The sequence below is a fragment of the Maniola jurtina genome, chromosome 2, assembly GCF_905333055.1.
Source record: "Maniola jurtina chromosome 2, ilManJurt1.1, whole genome shotgun sequence".
NCBI classification, from domain to species: Eukaryota; Metazoa; Arthropoda; class Insecta; order Lepidoptera; family Nymphalidae; genus Maniola; species Maniola jurtina.
The window spans coordinates 2,970,589-2,987,691 of NC_060030.1; the positions used below are offsets into that span (position 1 = coordinate 2,970,589).

General features: G+C 34.9%; 3 protein-coding genes across 3 annotated transcripts in view; 2 read left to right on the top strand and 1 right to left on the bottom strand.

Moving 5' to 3' along the window:
- Positions 1-1,901: 1,901 nt before the first annotated feature.
- On the top strand, positions 1,902-3,140 carry LOC123871010 (adenylate kinase isoenzyme 6 homolog). The gene is made up of 4 exons (XM_045914532.1): positions 1,902-2,082; positions 2,183-2,334; positions 2,533-2,678; positions 2,938-3,140. Exons 1-4 carry the CDS (start codon positions 2,040-2,042, stop codon positions 3,125-3,127), a joined length of 531 nt encoding a protein of 176 aa, XP_045770488.1. The 5' UTR covers positions 1,902-2,039; the 3' UTR covers positions 3,128-3,140.
- Positions 3,141-3,885: 745 nt separating this feature from the next.
- On the bottom strand, positions 3,886-11,855 carry LOC123870922 (protein disulfide-isomerase A3). The gene is made up of 9 exons (XM_045914427.1): positions 11,589-11,855; positions 11,301-11,509; positions 10,359-10,587; positions 7,764-7,871; positions 7,490-7,622; positions 6,857-7,017; positions 5,183-5,414; positions 4,661-4,798; positions 3,886-4,416 (listed from the first exon to the last, which is right to left on the bottom strand). Exons 1-9 carry the CDS (start codon positions 11,735-11,737, stop codon positions 4,312-4,314), a joined length of 1,464 nt encoding a protein of 487 aa, XP_045770383.1. The 5' UTR covers positions 11,738-11,855; the 3' UTR covers positions 3,886-4,311.
- Positions 11,856-12,202: 347 nt separating this feature from the next.
- LOC123871028 (glucose-6-phosphate 1-epimerase) overlaps positions 12,203-17,103 on the top strand; it is a 51,524-nt gene continuing 46,623 nt past the window's right edge. Inside the window, exons 1-2 of the mRNA XM_045914568.1 lie at positions 12,203-12,293; positions 13,943-13,994. Coding sequence (XP_045770524.1) covers positions 12,227-12,293; positions 13,943-13,994 — 119 coding nt within the window. The 5' untranslated portion in view covers positions 12,203-12,226. The remainder of the gene's footprint in view (positions 12,294-13,942; positions 13,995-17,103) is intronic.

The following is a 17,103-nucleotide window of genomic DNA, read 5'->3' on the forward strand; positions in this document are numbered from 1 at the left end:
TACAAATTCTCTTAGTTTCATAGGGCTACCGAATTTCAGTAGACTCTTTCATGGCTTCTTCTTGTTCAAATATCATGTTAGCCCATTCTTCTGCTTGTAAATGTCTCTTTCTATTAATATAAGGGGCATAATACAACTTGTTAACTACAACAACTCCTGAGGTTATTGAAACGGCCATCAACACTTTTACCAAAGGACTAGATGATTTGAGCCAGGCCTGTAGAATACCCATTTCTATTGCGAAATAGGACTTTCTGTGTTATTATCACGATCTTTTTTCTTTTTTGGGAAATGCTCATCAAATAGAGGCCGCCAGATATAAACACCACTAAAGACACCTAATACAGTGACCAAAACAATTTGACCTCTTGTTATTCCACGGGGTTTGTATATTTTCATATTCTGCAATAATATTTAAATTAATAACGAGTTATTTTACTCGAGCATTAATTTTAAAACATTTTAATTTAGATTGTATAACCTAAAATTAATAATTATTTAATTAATTTTTTTTTTCTCTCTCGTCTGGCTTTACAAAGATTAGCCAATGTCAAGTTTGTAGTTATTTGTAACCAAGTTTGTAACAAGTTAGTGGACCCCGTCTGTGCCGGCGCTCGCCGACATATGCACGGCACCCCCTTTCGCGCTTTCCAGTTAGTTTTAACAACAAAAAAAAAACAATCCAAAAAGGCAGAACGAACACGCCCGCCAGCAAACACCAACACAGACGAAGTCATGGTCATGTTATGCACTAGAGTTCCCACTTGCCTATCGATAGTCCATGATTAGAGTTTGACTCTCGACTTTTTTCCAAACTTTTTAGTGGGCAACCCTAAAACGTCGATTGACGTCATCCATTTCTTATATAAGTAAGATAGTTTAATTTTGATACTTGGTTTAAATTCATAAAAGATATTAATATTAATTATGTTTTCTAAAACCATGTCTCTTATTAGCACATAGCTTTTATTATATTACGATTGTAAGCGATACGATATTACATCATTGGTTATGATTTCTGATTTTAACACAAAAAATGTTTCCTTGTTGATAATAAAACTGGATGATGTATCAGGGACGTCAAAGTGTCTGGGAATCGAACCCCCAATCCCTTGATGAGTTTTAAAATCGTAGAAGTTTGTAAAACTGGATATCTGTGAAAAGATTTCTAATCTGTAAATTAACATTTAAAAATTAAATAATTGCAAGTATCAAATTAAGTTATTCAAATTTTTTCACTATAAGTTTGGGGATGCTCTCCGAATTTTTTTAAATTTGCCGGGCGATTTCAGTCTCATCTTTCATTAGCCAGACTCTACTCTTTGGATAGTCTATCGATATTGGACTATCGATAGGCAAGTCTAATGTGCACTACCAAAGACTACCAACTACCATTTACTCTTGCACTACTGTGACTGTTGTGTTGTGTACTTTAGTTACGTGGTTTACAATATGATTGTTTAATAAAATAACAGCTAATTATTATTTATTTGAAGAATTTTTTCCAATACTAACCGTATTAAATAAATCATTATATTACGTTAAATCTTAATATCAATAATTATTACTATTATTTACGCGAAAGGAGGAAAACCAGTTTTTAAACTCCAACCTACTTACTTGTGTTTTATACACAGTGTTTGGCTTGCCTGCCAAGTGCCAATAGGATCGAATGGTGTTATTTGCTGTTTGTCGCAAGCATGTGGAGCCGTCATTAAAGACTATTGGTCCAATTTTTATTTAATAATCTGTTATAGTCCGCGCCATAGACGGTGGAAGAAAATAAAAAAATGATGTAAAATGTCAAAATGTCATTTAAAACTATTTTTGAATGTTTGTTTTCTGTGGTTTGTTTTGAAGTTTTGAATTCAATGTCAAAAAGTCTGTCAAATGGTCAAAAAGGTTTTTACTTTTTGGTTTGTATTTGAAATTTGAATTTTAGCAACTCCAAGTTTCAACCAGAAAAATAGATACTTTATAAATCTGGAGTGAATCTATCTCTACTATTGTAATACTAAGTATTTGCTGAGTGATTTTAAATGGCAGCAAGACAGAGAAATTTGCCAAATATACTAATAACTGGTATTTTTTTTTAATTATAACCTCTATTAATGAAAGTATTTCATACTTTTTAACACGTTCTTCTTTTTATCTCGTAAAATGAAACTTTATTTTAACTCAGGCACTCCAGGCGTAGGCAAATCAACGATTTCTAAAATACTATCCGAAAGAACTAAGTTTCCATGGAGAGAAGTATCAAAACTTGCAGAAGAATACAATTGTTTAGATGAGTATGATCCTGAATACCAGTGCCCTTTTTTGAATGAAGATAAGGTAACACAATCTTAATTTACAAAATACTTATTTTACGGCTTGCCTATCTTTTCTCTATTATTTGTATAATTTATTGGGTTTCAGATTATAGAAGTATACCTAAAATTATTAACATCCAAACATTCAAACTAATATTATGAAGAAATACATAATACTTACCATTTAAAGTAAATAACATCTAAACACTTTTTTTCTCAGTTACTGGACATTATGGAAGGTATGATGGTGAAGGGAGGCAACATTGTTGACTATCATGGCTGCGAGTTCTTCCCCGAGAGGTGGTTTGATGGTGTCTTTGTCATAAGAACTAATAACACCACTTTATATGACAGATTGTCTGCCAGGTAACTAGTATATCAAGGTTCCATACATTTACTTCTAATAATTTCAGCAGCAAGATCAGGGAGTATCAAAGAAATACGTATCAATATTGTGATAGCCAGTGGTTAATAAGTTGGCCTCCTGTTCGGGGCTCCAGGGTTAAATCCCGGGCATGCACCTCTCTAACTTAGAACTAAATTCTTTTAACACGTTAATTTAATATCTGTTTCTGTCATTACTTACTTTCATAACAGCTCATTATCTGCTACTTCTTTGTTATAGAGGCTACACAGGAAAGAAATTAGAGGACAACATACAATGTGAAATATTTGAGACATTACTGGAGGAGGCACAGTCATCATACAAGCCGGAGATAGTCCAGGAGCTGCAGAACAACACTGAAGATCAGTTGCACACTAATGTTGAAACTATTGTACAGTGGATAGAGAGGTGGAAGGAAAATAATATATAGATTTTTAAATTAATTTGTTGTTATTTATTCTGAAATCCCCCTAGCTTTGGTAGGTTTTGATATTTGTAGTTTCTTTTGTGTATAGAATACAAAGAATATTTTTATATAATACATATCTGTCCATGCGTTTAACCCTAGAGCGCCACATAGGAACAAAATATACGTATTGAACACAACACTTCTTTCCATTGCAGTCATAAAAAATGCATATTCTCACAATTAATCTTATTTATTAAAATGAATGAGTGTTCATTGCGTATGTTAGCGCATCCAATTGAGTTGAAACTTTGAACCATTGTTGTTGGCACTCATGGGAATGTTTGGCAATACCATCCACACCTGTCATTGGCTAATGAATATTTCTTTGATGGAAATGGTTTTAATAGGTAGATGTTTACGACAAAAGCTCTGGGGCATCTAGTTTTGTCTTTGCCTAGGGTACAGGGTTCCTTCTGGTATAGTCCGTATGAAGACTTAAGATTTTCTAGGCAAATTCAGGGTTGTATGTGCTTTACTCATTACTGTGTAAAAGTTCCTAATAAGTGATATGCAGTCACAGTTAGGGATATTAAATCATAGGGCCTGCGCAGACGAGGGATCTGCAGGGACAAAAATTGATCACATAAGCATTGCATCGCATAACACACATAATGGACTAAATAGTATAGCAAAAACGTAGTCAGAGATTTTTGTCCTCCACGCACAATAGTTCCTTCGTCCACGCAAGCCCTTAAAAGTAGTTCAAATAAAACACACTTTTATAAATAATTCCTAGTTTATTTCTTGTTACCACTGACATATTATAAGAAATGCATTTAAAAATTACTGTATTTAGTTCATTACTTATGGGTTTTATATAATATGAAAAAAGCTTGGTTGGTGTTAAGTTGTAAAAACAATATTTTCTCACTCTCTCATACAACAATGACTACCAAGTACCAGTATGACCCTTTTGTTGATAATTCTCAAATAAATGGAAAACTCACTCATAAATAAATGGAATGACACCAAGAAAAGCTTTTAAAATTATTCGGAGTACATTGATGATAGGTACTCCAAAGCATTCTCACTCTTGTACTACATTGTAGTCTTATACAAAATAGATTTTAATATGTGTGAGTGAACACACATCCATACACACGTTTCATTCACACACAGATCTTTCATGGAAAGTTTGCATCACTCTACAGTTCATCCTTCTTTGCATTTCCTTTCCTGTCAAAGCCTTTAAGGTCACTTGAGGCATTTTCGGATATGTATTTGATGAAGTCTTCAGCTGCACGCCCACCCTGTAATTACAAAAAAAATGGATAAAAAAGTGACAAGTGCCCTTGTTGTATTTAGCCATTTAGAAAGTGTACAATAGCATCCAATTTGAATAAATTACTGACTTTGCCATATTTCCCTTCCAAGTTACCCCACTTCCATCTTAGACTGCATCATCACTTACCATCAGGTGAGATAGCAGTCAAGGGATAACTTGTGTCAAAATAAAAAATATAGTCATCTACCCCAAAATGCCTGGTGACTCACATTATATCTGACGGGTTTCTTGTTGGAATCCTTAGGCTTCCAGTAGATGGTGGGGAAGCCAGACACTTCGTAGAGAGACTTGGGCCAGTCGTTGGTGGTGGCGTCCATTTTGATGATGTCTACCTCCTCATCCTTAAGCTGTAAACGTAAAATCACAAAATTTAATTTCTTGGAAAATACACACATTTATTTCTAGCCAAATGCCAAAGTAAATGACTGTGTGGATGCAGGCTTTTTAGAAATCTTCTGGAAACTCAATCTTTTCCACAGTAAAAAGTAGCACATATCTGTCACCGAGATGACAAATTTCATCCAATGCCAAACTATTTCTATGCCAAATTTCGTCAAAATCAGTTTAGCGCAATGGGCCATGAAAAAGTAACGACACTTTCGCATTTCTGGCAGTGTCCACACCACGGCGCGTAGAACTCGATCAGAGCATCCCTACTGCTGTTTATCACCAGCTGTATGAAGTTCTTGCCCAGTCACCTTAACTGTCATTCTTCCCTACAATATACACACCTTCTCCCCAAGCTCGTCCCACACAGGCGCGAGTTTCTGGCAGTGTCCACACCAGGGCGCGTAGAACTCGATCAGAGCATCCCTGCCGCTGTCTGTCACCAGCTCCTTGAAGTTCTTGCCCACAGCAACCTTGACCGGTCCATCATTCTTCTCAGGTAATGGCTCAGATTTGATGAAGGGCTCTAGTTTACCGTCTACGAGGTCCTTGGCGAAAGTGACTAGGTTTTCTATGCTGTAATGCAAAATCATGATTTTTCCCTTTATTTGTGCTGTAAGACCTACTTTCTTGCCAAATTTCATGATTCTAGGTTGGGAAGTACCCAGTAGGTTTTCTTGGCAGACACGACAGACAACAAAGTGATCCTATAAGGATTCCATTTTCCTTTTGAGGTATGTAACCTTAAAAAAAAACATAAATTAACAACCATGCAATTTAGCCTTCAGTAAAACGCTTTATATTAACGTAAAATTGAAAAGTTAAACTTCAAATGTAAATTATGTTGAAGGCTAGTAGCTAGGTAGGTTGGTAGAAAGCTAGGTAGTTTGAAATTGATTGGGACTAAAAATAAGGCCATTATTTATGATAATTTTTCCCTAATCATGAACTGGTTTCTAGATTGCTCCAACAATAAAAATAAGTGAAGCATGAATACCTACATTGTTTCGGTTGATAAGGAAAAGGAATAATTTTGTTTTCTGTGTCTACAAAAATGATAAGCTGGTAACAGAATGTTAGTAGGAATTTCTTAGATATTTTATGGGATTTCTAAGGTTACATAGCTCTTTAAAAATTTGTTGCCTTAATGGAGACTACATACCATCAATATATCATCAATACAAAAAAAAAAAGACGCACGAGATTTGAAGGCTTGTTTATACAAAGATTGCTTGAGGATGTCAGTTTGCATGATAAGCATGCACTGTAAGAAGTTCACTACAGTTATGAAACATCACATAACCTCAAAGCTTCACTTATATCGCCAGGCATCTAATGTAAGCTATGAAACGACTAGGTATGTGACATGGGCCGTCATGACAAAGAGTTTTAAATAGAATTATAATATTTTTAAATCTATGATTTCAGTCACCCCTAGTGCTCATATACCTAATATTTGACAGATTCCAATTCAGGATCAAACCTAAAGCTAACTCTAGTTGACTCTGGATAAGGTCTCAAATCATCAGACAAATGAAATATATTGATGCTTTATCGATGGATAGCTTTAATTCAGCATTACCTCTATCATAATTAGCACATCTCAAAAACTTGTTGTTGTACATTCTTTGCTTCCGATTTTCACTAAACAAAACTGGCTTATGAATGTCTGACAGCGGAACAAAGACGTACATGTCGATACGTGATAGTTTAGCTCGGGGTAAAGTAGTTGAGTTTGTGAATGAAGTCATTGGCCCGTAAATGAAGTCATTGGGGTTAGAATGAATTTGTCGAGCTAATTACCTGAACTCAGCGCTCATGACGTATTTATTACCATCGAGGTCCTTGCCAGCGACGAAGGGTTTGTAGCTCTTAGCGAAATCGATCAGCAGTCGTTGAGATCATTTTTAAGTTGTTGTGAGTTTGTAAATGAAGCCATTAAGTCCGTGAATGAAGCCGTTGAGTTAGTGAATGAAGTCACGAAGCCACGTGAATGAAGTCGTCGTCGAGTTAATTACCTGAACTCGGCGCTCATGACGTATTTGTTTCCATCCAGGTCTTTGCCAGCCACAACGGGTTTGTCGCCCTTTGCGAAGTCGATGCCGTAGTCGTTGAGCTCGTGGACGAAGTCGTCCTTGTCACTGATCGCGAACGTCACTTCCGACAGCTCCTTGGCTACCTGTGGAATAATATTTCGATGATTTGTACAAAATATACCAAATTAATTGTTACTCTATTTGGTGTCAAAAAAAAACTGGCTTGATTTTTAGGACGTAACCAGAAGTTCTTCAGTAATCCGAAAGCCTACGAGGGCTTCAGTAGAGCCAATCAGAAATGATTCAAGTTATGAAGAACTTGAATCATTTCTGACTGGCTCTATTGCATAAATAAAATATCAGCACCATAATCAATTGAAAGTTGAAAAATCAAAAAGTATACCACTGTTATTTACACTTTTTGAGTGCCAATTGTTGAATTTAACAAATACATAAACTTAAAACTCAAGCTACGAGGGTTCCAAGCGCGCCCTAGTCTAAGAAGAAGACTGCAATTTTAATTTTTTTGGGGCCCCATGATATAACATTATGCCAGAACCTAATCTGTTTTCCTAACATTTTGCATGTGAAATAGAACACAGTAGATTTAAATACCTTCAACACACGGTTTCTCCAGTAGTTGGTGCCCTTAGGGTTCTTGACGTAGTCCACGTCATAATAGGCCACAACCAGGGGGTTTGTGAAGTCGTTGATGTTCTCCTTTTGACGGAAGCCGACTAGGCCATGGCTGCAAACAAGAAAGAAGTTTTTAGTTAAATTCCAAAACAAAAGTGTGTATTCTAATAAGTTTTCCTAAAAGTAAATAAATCCCAGGCATTTTCGAGGAAAAATGCTACGAATAAACTCCTCTTAATATATGAATACTCACTAGTTCTCCTTGATGAAGGCTTTCAGAGACCCGTCGCCGCTATACACGACTGAGGAGTCTTCAAACTTGTTTTGCATGCGCTTGGGACGGTACAGCACCACATTGTTTCTGTGAACAAAGATCATATACATGGAACAAGATACATTTTGCAAACAAAGATTACACATGGTTGAAAGTCGCAATAACTGCATGGGCATACATGCGACGACTTCAATATAAATTCTAAGGGTCACCGGGCAGCTAGTTGACTGCTTGCAATGACTCTAAGAGGTAGTAACGAAACTGATTTTCACCAAAAATATAAAAAGTGTTGATTATTCACAGAAGTGTACAGAGAATGAAATGGTATTAAATTAGGTTGGCCGCGAAAGGAGCAGGAACTCAAAATCTTAATTAACAAAATATACTAAAATTAACTATCATATCCGAATTAAACTAAGAAATCTAAATGATAGGCGCAGTTTCCGGATTTTTTTCAGATCAAAGAATTCTATTAAATCATTTTTCCAAGTTGCAAAATTTTTAATAGAGGGCTTTAAGCAACTATAAAGGCTTGGAAATACAAAATGCGCGACGGAAACGTGTCCAATGCGGCACCTAAAAGTTGGGATACAATTTTTTTGTTTTTACTTTTACTAATTTTTGGTACAAATAATTTAAAAAAAAATTGACAAACTTTACATAGTTTGTTTTAGATCAAATCGTACAAACGTACGCGCGCGTTTCATGTGACATCCTTTCTGCGCACTTCCGTTCGCTGGTTAAACTACAGATTGAGCTTGTCATGTCGTGTGATTTGTTACAAATCAACTGCGTTCATAAACACGACATTATAATAAGTACCTCTTTTGTTGATAGTGTAGATATTTGCGGCTAGGCTAGATATTCGTGACTAGCTACTACAATAGCTATAATGTCATTATTCTATGCAATTATAATAGCAAACAGCTACTAAGTAATAATTTCAATGTAGAATCACGCCAATACTATTTTGAAGTTGTTTAATTTGTTTTTATTTGTATATTTGGTCTTCCATACTAATAAAGTAATCATAAAATATAATATATTCCTAAACAACACAATATTATCGGCATAGCGAAAGTTTCTGGTTATCGATTAAAAATGCATATAATAATAGCGGAAAATTGCAGCAATTATTGTAAACAATTTCAAGCATAATGAAGCCTATCCGCAACGGCGAAGTGGCGCAACTAATGTTTTCATAGACAAACAATATTCGCTTTCAACTTGATTGCTGGTTTCACGAAAATAAATTCCTAGTTATACAGAGAGCATAAACCCTAAGAGATTGTAATACAAGGACCTCTTAATTTATAAAATATTTATAAAAATCCTTTCTTAACAGATGTCAATATCATATTAGCTATCTTCATGCCAAGCCTGATCCCTCCAGTTGATTGATCTGATCAGTCAGTCGATCATCTTTTACTTTAATATATTTGCACTGTCATAGTGTAAGTAGTATATTAAAATTAAATGTAAAATTCAAGTCCAAGGACATAACTACAGACACTGATAATAATTTACATTTGTGCAAATATTTAAAATGTTGGCAAAAATAAATTTACTTAAAATTTATCTGTTACTGGGCACTTTATATGATATAATAATTAACACTTGTATATAATTAACATAAAATACTACTTATCAACCAATACTAATTGAACACATTTAGTTTAAATTTTATTGTAACTTTTTATCTGCAGGAAAAGTGTTTATGACTTTACTAATGAAATTGTTGCATACTGATAACATGCTATATATGTATTATATATTATTTGGTCTTCTAATTTTTAGCTAAAAATCCTTGACTATTATTGCTTGAATTTGCTTTGAAACTGCTCAGACTATTAGAGTATAGCTATTTATAAAAATTCGATTATAATAGAGTAGATAACTCTATTATAATCGAATTTTTAATTAAACAAAGCAAATTGACCTTTACTGGGTTGTCAGATTTTCCAAAAAATACATAGTGTTGGGAGAAATAGATAACTGACCAATCACCAACTCATGATGAGGACTTATATGTGGGATAAAATAAAAATTCATACAAACTGACTCCTATGTTAGTAGGTTATTCTTATTAGTAATAACTTACTGTTAACTAAGTTTAAAACTATGAGTCATGAGTTCAATTGGTATCCTGGACTACTTATGAAAAACTTTTCATCATACAAAGTTTGTTGTAACCCTGACTCTTGAGTGTCATGCATACACACACACACAGACACGCGCGCATGCACATATTTTTTTAAATTGCAGGATAGGTTTGTGTTGAAGCGCGCCTGCCTAGAAGATGCCTATTAACTCTTGCCTTAAAGGTACTTAAGTTATTTGTGGCAAGAAACACAGACGCTGGAAGGGCAATTCCACACCTTAGCGGTTCACATCAGAAGCATATATCTGTCTTACCTGTAAATTTCCTTTTTCTTTTGTATAAAATGAGCCATCTACATCTATTAACACAGATGTATACTAAGCTAAGAGACAGTTGGTTTCTTTATAAGTATGATATGAAGAAGTACATTATAATATGCAGAAGTTACAAGCATATTGCAACTAGTAACTTACTTGTATCCAGCCTTTTTCAGCACCTCCTCTGCAGAAGAGTGTGCAAAGGTGACTTCCTCCCTCATCTTGTCGGCAGTCTTGAGGAATTCTCCTTTGAGGTCTGTCTCCTTTTCAAAGAAGCCAATGACCACTACTTCATCCTTAGCAATCATTGCCTCGAAGCTGGCCACGGTGAGTAGTTCCCTGGAGCTTGGGCCAACTTGAGCACGCATGAATTTGACAATGCCATCTGTGGAAAGGTATTCATGTTAATGGTTTCTCTACCCTTATGCCATGGAAGCAGTGAAACAAATGTGTGGATGAGTATGTGACTTCACCGGCACACATGAACATTAATTCACACATGAATGTTAAATATTTACATTAGAAATGATGGAATATATTTTATTTATCAGTAGAGATATATTTTTTAAAAGCGAAAAAAAAATCAAGAGTTATTTTTGTACATCTAAATATGTAATTATTTTAAACTAGCTGACGCCCGCGACTTCGTCCGCATGGATTTAGGTTTTTCGAAATCCCGTGGGAACTTTTTGATTTTCCGGGATAAAAAGTAGCCTATGTGCTAATCCAGGATATTATCTATCTCCATTCTGAATTTTAGCCAAATCCGTCCAGTGGTTTTTGCGTGAAGGAGTAATAAACATACACACACACACATACAAACTTTCGCCTTTATAATATTAAGTGTGATAAGTAAGTAATAAAAAATTGCTACTTAAGGTTTGCAATCAACTTTTTCCTAACATTTTTTGGTCACTTGGACCATCATAAGATTTTATATCGTAAAACAAGGTCTGTATTTTTAAGTAATGCAAATTGTAAATACAAAATAACAATGGAAGTTAAAAGTGCCATTGTTTCACTTATCAACATCACATGCACAGTGCAGTCTAGTTACTATGTATACTTATTACAAAAAGTGTAATAATTATGACTTACTGGATTCTCTTGGACCATTGTATTCTTGTGCGAGTTCTCCTTTTCTGAATATTTTGAGTGTTGGATATCCAGACACCGAGTACTTCTCGCAAGTGCTTTTTCCACCCTCAGTACAGTCCACTTTGACCAATGCCACAGGAGGATCATCAGTCTTCAAAACGCCGGCAGCAGACGCGTATTCAGGTTTCAATCTCTTACAATGACCACACCTTTAGAAAAATCAAATTTTAACACATTACTTTTAATTTAAAGTACATATAAAGGTTGTTCACCTCAAATCTAACTTACCATGGTGCGTAAAACATGACAAGAGCTGTATCATGTTGGGCTATCGCACTAGCGAAGTCAGAGTCTGTAAGATCAAGTACATCCTCTTCGGTGGCCTTACATACGTAAATAACAGCTAAATATAAAACTAATTTAAGTGATCCTAGCATTTTAGAACTTTCACTGGGCTTCTATTTAATGCGTGCGCTATACTTCGCCGATCGAGTGAAGCTATTCGAGGAAGACAAGAACCGGAAAAATACACGTATAAGCCGCACTTGACATTTGTCGAGAACAGCGTTGGCTGATTCTGATTGGTTGATAATAGATGCATTCATAATAATTTTCAATTTACAGTTACGTTCTATAAAGGAAAGACAAAATAAATAGTTAACAAGATTCTAGTAATTCTATCTTTTTCAGTATTTTTTACTGTATAAAATACACGTGTTTAAATTAGGTACCATGTTTTAATTTTATTTGCAGTTTAAAAAGTGATAACCGATAACTATTTACTTGAAAATGACACCTAGCTACCGATTTATTGGCGCAACACTATAGACGTCAAGCACGCTCAAGCATTTTTGATTGTCAACGCCACTCAGTCAAAGCCTTTGTCAAATTGTTAGTTGTCAGTTAGCTTTGCTGTCAATTGGAAAATGGCAGCGACGAGTGTTGTCGTTCTCGACAGAGGCAACAATACAACTTGTACCGTAAATCTTTTCGGTAAGTTTAATTTTAAGATGAATTTCCGTAAACTATTATCAAGATAAAAGATATAGGTAAAAGTTCTTTGTAAAGTTTATGATAATTCGAGAAAAAAAGAGCCGCATAACCTGTAAAAGTTTTTTTGTTATTATTTTTGTAATGATGCGCGGAACTTTTAAAATTGTTATTATCCCAAAAATAATGTTGTTTTAACTTTATATTCAATTACTAAACTCTAAATGACGAGATGAATGCCCAAGTTACCTAAATTTTGCTGATCGTATCGAATATAATAGGAGGTACAAGTTTTTTTTTTCAATGAATAGACTAAGAAGTTGTCTGACTCCGGCGCGACCTTGGTTATTGGATTGTAGGAAGTCAACTGTATACTTGCTTCTAAATTGTAAGTGGTTATTTTGATGTACTCACAAAAAATGTTCATAAGCTGTCTAGCAACATTAATAAATAATTAGGAAGTGATTTGTATTAACATTGTTCAAAATTAAAAACTTCATTATCAAGAGTTATTTAGTTTCCATAAAAGTGTTTATAAAGATTTTATCTTACAAAATCAAAATTTATGTCAAATTATTCACTGAGCTGGCTGAGTTTCTTGCCAGCTGTTGAGATTTATGCCGGCTCTTCTCATTAGAATCTTCTGTCTGAACCAATGGTAGAGTCTTGACTTAATATCTTAAGTGGCATAAGTTGTCCTACATGAAAAAAAAAATTGTTGATTAAACTTATTTCTAGACAAGAAAGACTACATACATACTTAATTTTTAATTTCATCATTTATTATTGACTAGTTTTTCCCCACCATTTCGTTGTTTCATATGTGATATAAACAGCCTAATTACAGCACTTAGGGATAATGTAGCTATCTGTCACATTTAGTTCAAGATTTTTCAGAATCATTAGTTCTGGAGGTTACCCCTACGTCCAAACTTACAAACTTAAATTCTTTTAATGTTACTATAGATTTCTCAATGATTTATTATTGATATAATATTATTGATTGCCTCAATGTTGTAGTACTTCAAAAGGCCCTGGGGACTAGAGTAATGAAAGAAGTTATTAAAATAAAAAAATATTTATAAAATATTGATATAGAAATATGAAATATTTACTTAATTTACTTTACTTCTCACAAAAAATAATAAAATATTTTTTAAGTTAAATCATAAAGTATTAAAATATATATTCCTTAATTTTCATCAAACAAATCTCGTAATTCTCGTAATTCATCAAACAAATCTCGTAATCCTCGTAATTCATCAAACAAATTTCGTTTAAGGATTCTGTACCTAATAACCTGTGATAATAACCGTTATAGGATCATATCGTTATCTGTTTGCCTGTTTTTAGAGTTCCGTACCTCAAAAGGAAAAAAGAAACCCTTATAGGATCACTTCATTGTTTGTCTGTCAAATATTAAAATGTGTTTCAATTTTCAAAGTAAGACAACTATACCAAGTGGGTGTAATATGAAAGGGCTTTATATGTAAATTCTAAAACAGATTTTTATTTATTTTTATGCATAATAGTTTTTGATTTATCGTGCAGAATGTCAGAAAAAATACCCGAGTACGGAACCCTCGGTGCGCGAGTTTGACTCGCACTTGGCCGGGTTTTAAAAATAATATAATATTTATTTTGTTCTACAGGTGCTACAGTGGTATCATGGCGGGTTAACAATCAAGAACAGTTATTTGTAAGGTAAGTGATATATCTAAACAATTTGTTAGTGTATTTTAGTTACTTGATGAGCAATAAGTATAAAGCTCAAACTCATTGTGATCCAAGCGACGCTACGTGTCTTTTCTAAGATATTTCAAAGTAAATATTGAGCCTTTGCACTATGTTATGATAATAATGTAATTGTAGGCAAAATCTGCAGCGTCGATGCGCGCAGGCAGACTCACGAAGATGTTGTGAAATGCTTATATTAAAAATAATACCTGGTTGAGTTTGTTGTGGATTTCTCAAACCAGGGTGCTGTTGCAACGCTAATGAGTATAGTTTTAAGTTGACGTACGTTAATAATGAACACCATTATCTCACTTCCATATCCCATGTAAAATTCAAACTACATCCTACCTTGAAATAAATCTTGAATCTCTGAATCTCACGCCAACCTGGCCGTTGGATCAGGCCTAATGCATTTGCAGAATTCGAGGGTTAGCGTCACTGACTGTCCGCCAATGTGCCTTGAGCCTCAGTATTAAACACGACATAATATATAATTTAATTAACAACACACACATTTAACGTAATTTCTCAAAAGACGTGCTACATGAATTAAAAGATTTCTTATTCATTTAAGATAACAAGTTTATTTACTTTGAGTCTCCACCAATGTGCCTCTAGAGAGTTTAGCATCAGTTTTTAATATTACATAATTTTTATTAGTACCTAACACATAAATTGAGCGTAGTTTCTGAATTGCATCTTGAATGTAAAGACAAGATAGGTACCTAGTAGTTTAAAAGTTTTACCTACTTAATAAACTTTTAAAGGCTCTGTGAAGACGAATTATTTATGAAAACGAGAAACCGGTACGAACGCTAAGCGTTTGTTGGGCGTATAACTAAAGGTTTTTAAATAGATAAGAGTGACTAGGCATCTTCCAGAAGCTCGCTCCGTTTTAGACTAAATACTTTATCGTTTTTCGAGGCGCGATTGTAGTCAAAAGTAATAAAAATGTTTCATTCAACAACAGATCTACGAGTTTTGGTTTACGGCTAAATTGTGAAAAGTTGACGCAATTTATGAGACAATTTGTCCAAGACGATATCCAAGAAGGATGGAGGAGGAGTGATACTCTTTTGCACAGAGGTTCCCTATACCGAGAAGTACATCCGGCCTTATTCCTTGTCTACAAAGAATAAGACCCGATTTAAAGGCTGAAACCTATAGAGCGTACTTTGACTTTGTAAAATAAGCCATAAATCCGTCTTGTTTTAACTTGTTTAAGGCTGAGTAAAGTCAAAGTGCGCTCTATAGATCTCAGCCTTAGAAGGGATGGGGATTAAAGAGCTTATACTTTCGCCGAGCTAAGCCGCGGGTGATCGCTGAAAAATCCAAAAAAACCTTCAAGCTAGAATTGAGTGGCAGAATGAAGAGTGGTAACGCAATTAAACTTCTAAGTACATAATGTGTTTGTTGGAAGTTAGAACTGGCGATCGCGTGACGATTTGGCCTGCACCCTGTAATGTATAAATTAACATCCCATCAATATTCCGCTGGAGGAAATGAGATGTGCCGAGCCGTAATCACCGTCTCTCGCGTAATTGACGGATATGTCAAATAACCATGCCGTAAATCTTTGTACCTGAAAATATTGGAGGTATAAAATGTTGCCGTAATAGAATATCATCAGTCAGAGAGTGGACTGAAATCCAAAAGGCCATAGCTTCAAACTCCACCCGTTGCATTATTGTAGTACCTATCTATCGCAAGTCCAGAACCTACTCGTAACACCAGCTTGCTAAGCTATTGGTTTCCGTCTTTCACTTCCCTTTAATACATTTTTTAACTGCCGCCTCTATGAATTCGGAAGTATTTATTAAAAATTAAATAGACATTGCTTCACCGTAGTCACATCAAATAGTATGTAGTGTAGTCAAATCAAATAAGTCATGATGCAGCCTAAGCTTGAGCGCGCCTAGAAAGTGCCTATTCACCCTTCTTTCGAAGGTTCTCATATTAAAATTGATCTTATTTTAGCAAATATCAGTTCCAACCTTTTCAAAGTTCTATAGTGTTTCCATCTTACGTAAAGTAGATTTTCAATGCAATGAAATAACACAAACAGTAACTAGTCTCGTAGTTTGTTTGTGTTAATAAAGGAGATTATAAAAAAAATCTCCGACCGTGAATACCTACATCCGTGTAGAAACGAGCGCCTTCCGCTAATGAGGCTGCGTCAATTAGTTTGGGGTCCGAGTCTTCTGAACCAGCGGATCGAAGGTTCCTAATTTGAATTATGAATGCTGCTCTTCATTTGTTCTCGGGTTCGACGTTTAGTTTGCTAAGTTGCAATTTAAAACGTAGTTGTAGTTCTACTTGCTTAGAAACAAGCGGTCATTGCGAATGAAGTTGCGTAGATAAGTTAGGAGTCTGAGCCTTAGCCTTCTGGACCAGTGCAAGTGGATCGAAGATTTCCAATTTGAATAATGAACGTTCCCCTTCATCTGTTATTGCGTTTTCCTTTTGGCTTGCTAAGTTGCAATTTAAAACGAAGTTGTAGAGTTAGACAAGTGGTAATAGCGGATGAGGATGAGTCGATTAGTTAGGGGCCAAAGCCTCCTGGACCATCGGAATGAAAGTTCCCAATTTGAATAATGAACTCTTCTTACATCTGCGTTATTCCACTTAAGTTACTTTAGTTAGCTAAAGTCGCAAATTTAAAAATAATAGAAACCATTTTACTAATGAATACTTTCTGGACGTAATGAATACTTTTTGGACCAGTAGAATGAAGTTTCCCAATTTGAATAACGAACTCACTCGATGTTCGGCTCACTAAAGTTGCAATTTTAATCAAAGTCTCTACGACTAACATTGGGTAGACACGAGCGGCTTCTGCTAAAGAGGTCGTCTTCTGGACCAAACGAATGAAGGTTCCTAATTTGAATAATGATCTCCTAATTCTCCTCTTCATCTGATATTCTGATTAAGATTTGATTCAGTAAACTTGCAATTTTAACCAATATAGTAGGGTTTTACTGAGACTTATAGAACTTTGACGATCTCCTTGCTGCGGTCTTTTAAGTCAGAGGTTCTAGATTCGATTTTTGGTAGGGGCAATTTGGGAATTTATAAT